General features: G+C 59.7%; 1 protein-coding gene across 1 annotated transcript; it reads left to right on the top strand.

Annotated features, from left to right (window-relative positions):
- Positions 1-648: 648 nt before the first annotated feature.
- Positions 649-3321, top strand: LOC311165843 (low affinity immunoglobulin gamma Fc region receptor III-A-like; the record flags this gene model as incomplete). The annotated part of the gene is made up of 7 exons (XM_084227343.1): positions 649-952; positions 1213-1470; positions 2242-2325; positions 2703-2724; positions 2812-2877; positions 3008-3071; positions 3178-3321. The coding sequence occupies 7 exons, from the start codon at positions 649-651 to the stop codon at positions 3319-3321; spliced, it is 942 nt and encodes a 313-aa protein (XP_084083469.1).
- Between the last annotated feature and the right edge of the window lie 960 nt (positions 3322-4281).

The following is a 4281-nucleotide window of genomic DNA, read 5'->3' as shown; positions in this document are numbered from 1 at the left end:
TGGCTGGGGACACCGGGATGGCCGGGAAGGTGGCACTGCTCCTGTGGGGTGAGTGCCCTGGGCACAGGCCTGACACCCCTGGGGATGGGGAAGGGAGGGTGCACAGGGGGGCTGCTGGGTCCCCTGAGGTCCCCAATGCCAGCAGGGCATGGAGCCCAGTGTGACCAGAGTTGTGGGGTGGCCGTGGGGGCAGCAAAAGAGGACAGGATGAGTGGAACTGGGATGGGGGGACAGGGACAGGGGGATGGAAATGTGGGGACAAGGATGTGGCAGAAGGAACCTTGTGGCTTGGGCAGCTGGGGAGACAGGGACAGGGACAGGGACAAGGGGACAAGTACCATGTCCTTGGGCCATGGGTACAGATACCATGAGAATGGGAGCATGGGCACAGGGCCATGGGGCTGTGGCTGTGAGGCTGGTGGGGGTCACCTGTGCCAGCACAGGGTCCCCATGCCTGAACATGTGTTGGCTGCTGTGTCCCTGTCCTTCAGACCTCTGGGCTACACCAAAGCCCCCACTGAGAAGTTTTGGAGAAACCCCACACCCCAATGCCCCTGAGCTTCTGTTCCTGCAGTGCAACTCTGTCCCAGCCCTGTCCCTTCTCCCTTTCAGCCCAGACCCTCGGCCTCGCTGGTGAGTCCTCGGTGAATGCCATGTCCCCACCCCGCTGTCCCCAGCCCTGTGCTGGCCCTGGCAGTCTGGTGTCCCCTGTCACCCGCAGGTGCCCAGACCACCCAGCTCCTCGTGGAGCCCCCCTGGACACCGCCAGTGGAATGGGACCGAGTGACACTGACCTGCCAGGGCTTGGGGAGTGCCAGTGCCACCACCTGGTACAAGGACGGGCGGCACTGGTGGCAACAAGGATGCGACCGCCTCTATGTCACGGAGAGTGGCACCTATGAGTGTGACAGACCCAGGAGTGGGCTCAGCCCCACCATGAATGTCTCACATGGTGAGCGCGGTTTGGTTGTCCGCAGTCTGGCTCCCATGGGGACCCCGAGGGCTCTGGGTGGGCTCAGCTCCATGGGTCCCCTCCTGGTGTGACCAGAGCCTGTCCCCTGCTCTGGGGATATCCCAGAGCATCCCACTGTGGGCGAAACCCTGGGGGTACTGGGTACCACTGGTGCACTGGGTATGATCCAATGGGGGGGTTCCAGTGACATGGGGACCTTCCAGATCCCTGAGATGTGACAGGACCCCCCTGTTCCCCAGATTGGCTTGTGCTGCAGGTGCCGGCACGGGTGCTGCTGGAGGGGGACACAGTGACACTGCGCTGCCGGAGCTGGCAGGACAACCCGATCACATCGGTGTCCTTCTACCACGAGAAGAAGGAACTGGGGGTGTTGCCCAATGGCACCCAGCTGTCCCTGTCCCCTCTGCAGCTGAACCACAGCGGCCACTACAGCTGCAAGGGCCAGGTGGGATCCTGGGGGTGGCAGGAGTCAGCACCTGTGACAGTGACAGTGCACGGTAAGGACCCAACAGATGCTATGCCAACACCCCCACAGCCCTTCCCCAGAGACTTGGGGCCACAAATACCCCCCTCCTCTCCTGCCCTGAGCTCTCCCCTGTGCCGGTCCTGGAGGGTCCCCCCAAGCCCACTGAGGGGTCCCCCCTGACTCTCAGCTGCCTCAGCACCCCCAGACCGCCCCGAGCCCCCCTCTTGCATTTGTTCTATCAGGATGGGCAGGTGGTGGGGGGCCCACAGGGGTCCCTACAGCTGCTGGTGCCTGCTGTGGGGGTCTCCCACTCAGGGAATTACAGCTGCCAGGTGCGCTCTGGGGGTGGGGGGAGCGCCTTGCAGAAGAGCAGCACCAGGCTCTGTGTCACAGTGCACAGTGATTGCAGAGATGGGCAGGGGGAGCCCCCACTGTCTTCTCAAGTCACCTCTTTGGGTACCTCTTTGTCCCCCATCACACCTTTCTTGTGTCTGTCCACCTCCCCCCTTGTTCCCTCACCCCTCTTTGGTGTGACCCCAATTCTGACATCCCCCATCACACCCATTCCCACCCATCCCTAATCCCCCAACACCAGCTGCCAGCCCCTCCCTGTGGCCTCAGCCCTGTCTCTGTCCCTGCAGTGCCTGTGGCCAATGCCACCATCACCCCTGGTGTCCTGGAGGTTACACCGCACAAGTCAGGGACACACAGACACACAGGTGGAGTCACAAGTGGTCACCAGGGAGTGCAGGACCCCTGGTGTGATGGGTGATCCTGATGTGTCCCCCTCTGTTTCTTGCAGTGGCCGCAGGGGTCGGTGGGGCCCTTTTGTTCCTGCTCCTGCTCATGGGTGTCATTGTGGCCTGGCACTGGTGGCACCGTGTGGGTGGGTGACAATGGGGGGCAGGGGTCATGGAGAGAGGTGGGAAGGGCCCCAGAGAAGGAGGGCCATAGGGTGGCACCCACAGCCCCTGACTTGGGAGGGGCTGAGGCCACAGTGACCATGGCTCAGAGAACTGGGGAGGTGTTGGAGGGTTGTGAGGCACTTTGGGGGTTCTATCAAGGTTCCCCCTCCCTGCCAGGCTTGGGGTTCTGGGGGCTCAGGGTGTTGGTGCAAGTGGGATGGTTCAGGGATACTTGGGGGGCATCAGGGATACTGGGGGGGCCTGGGGAGAATTGTGTGTCTGGTGGTGGTTCAGCATTCCCAAGGGTGGATGGGGGCCCCTGGGTCTGCAAAGTCACCCCTCCAGTTTTCCTTTGCAGATTCCAGGAAGCACCAGGAAAGGTGAATGCAGGTTCCAGCCATGATACACCTTTTACCCAAAGCCCCAGGACCTCCCATGCCCTTCCACACAGCCCCTTATTCCCACAGGCCCCCCCCAGACCCCCTGGCACCCACGGTGGAGGATCCTCAGGAGACGTACATGAAGCTGCAATGGCAACCATGGGAAACCAGCGACATCTATGACAACCTACACCAAAAGTTGTGATGCTCTGGGAAGCGGGAGGCACTGGGTGACACTGGGGGTGCTCCCTCCATGGCTCCTGTGGTTGCCCATCCTTCCAAGTGAGGTGGTCATGGGTCAGGGGAAGGCCACACAGGGCACCCTGGGCTCCCCATTTCCTCTTCCAGTACCCCCAAGGGCTGCCCCATCCCTTTGCTCATACCTGCAGGGGCTCCCCGGCCCCATCCAAGTGCCCAAGTACCCTCTGTGACTGCCCCATTCTCTCCCCACAGTGCTTGCAGTACACCCAGGGCTTCCCCATTCCCCCTCCCACTACCCCTGTCCCATCCCTCTTTAAAATGGGGAGTCGGGGAGGATTCTTTCTGAAATATTTCTCAGATGAAAATGAAGCACAAACACAGCAATCTTATATCTGAGAACTGTTTATTGATAAAGGAGGGTAAGTGTTCTTACCGAAGGGGGAGAGAAGGGAGTAGAAAGGGAAAAAGAAAGAAACAGAAGACAGTGACAGCGTTACCACAAGAAGCTCAGGTGCTCTGTGGGCATCAGCTCGGCTGACGGAGTGTGTGTGCTGCGAGCCACGGCAAGCCCACAGGGCTTTTGTAAGTGGCCGGGCAGGATTTCCAAGCGAGGCCCCTGCGTGTCTCTGGCATCGGCCAGCGATGGCTGCAGGCTGGCTGCTGCGGGCTGGCTGCGGGCCGGGGCTGCGGCACTGGTGGCTCTGGGCTGGCTGCCGTGGGCTGGTGCTGCGGTGGGCAGGTGCAGCAGGCTCGGTGCTGTGGGCAGCGTGGGAAATGCAGCACAGGCGACGGGTGGGTGCAGGCAGCATCTGCTCTGTCGGGGAAGCAATGAAGGAGTCCAGGATGAGCAGGAATGAGCTACCTGGTGGAAGCAGCCAAGCAGGGAAGAACACGTGCGGACAGGGAAGAAGGACCACCAGGAGGAAAAGGCGAGCGGGGGGAGTATCGATGATATTTTTGTCCGATGTCTGGGGGGAATGATGCATCTGACTCCATCTGTTAAGAAAGCTAATTTCGTACTTTATTCTACTATAATATTCTATATTATATTATATTATATTACATCTGAACTGAATCTGCCAAGCACTCATCTGCACTCCACACTGCACAGAACCTCATGACTGCCAGCCCACAGTCCCAACACACACATTCCTGGATTCAATTGGTCAGTGAATCGCAACACTCACACCAGAATCCAATCACCAATTCCCTTCAGGTAAACAATCTTCCACAATACATTCCACTTGTGAACAACACAGGAGCAGTAAATGAGATGAGAATTGTTTGGATCATTTTTGCTTCTCTCACTGCTTCACCCAGGCTGAGAGAATGTGAATCCCACAGGGAGGAGGGCCA

This window comes from Fringilla coelebs (genome assembly GCF_963513975.1).
Source record: "Fringilla coelebs genome assembly, contig: SCAFFOLD_30, whole genome shotgun sequence".
NCBI classification, from domain to species: Eukaryota; Metazoa; Chordata; class Aves; order Passeriformes; family Fringillidae; genus Fringilla; species Fringilla coelebs.
The sequence above is the reverse complement of the archived record's forward strand: the minus strand, read 5'-3'. Positions and strand labels throughout refer to the sequence as shown.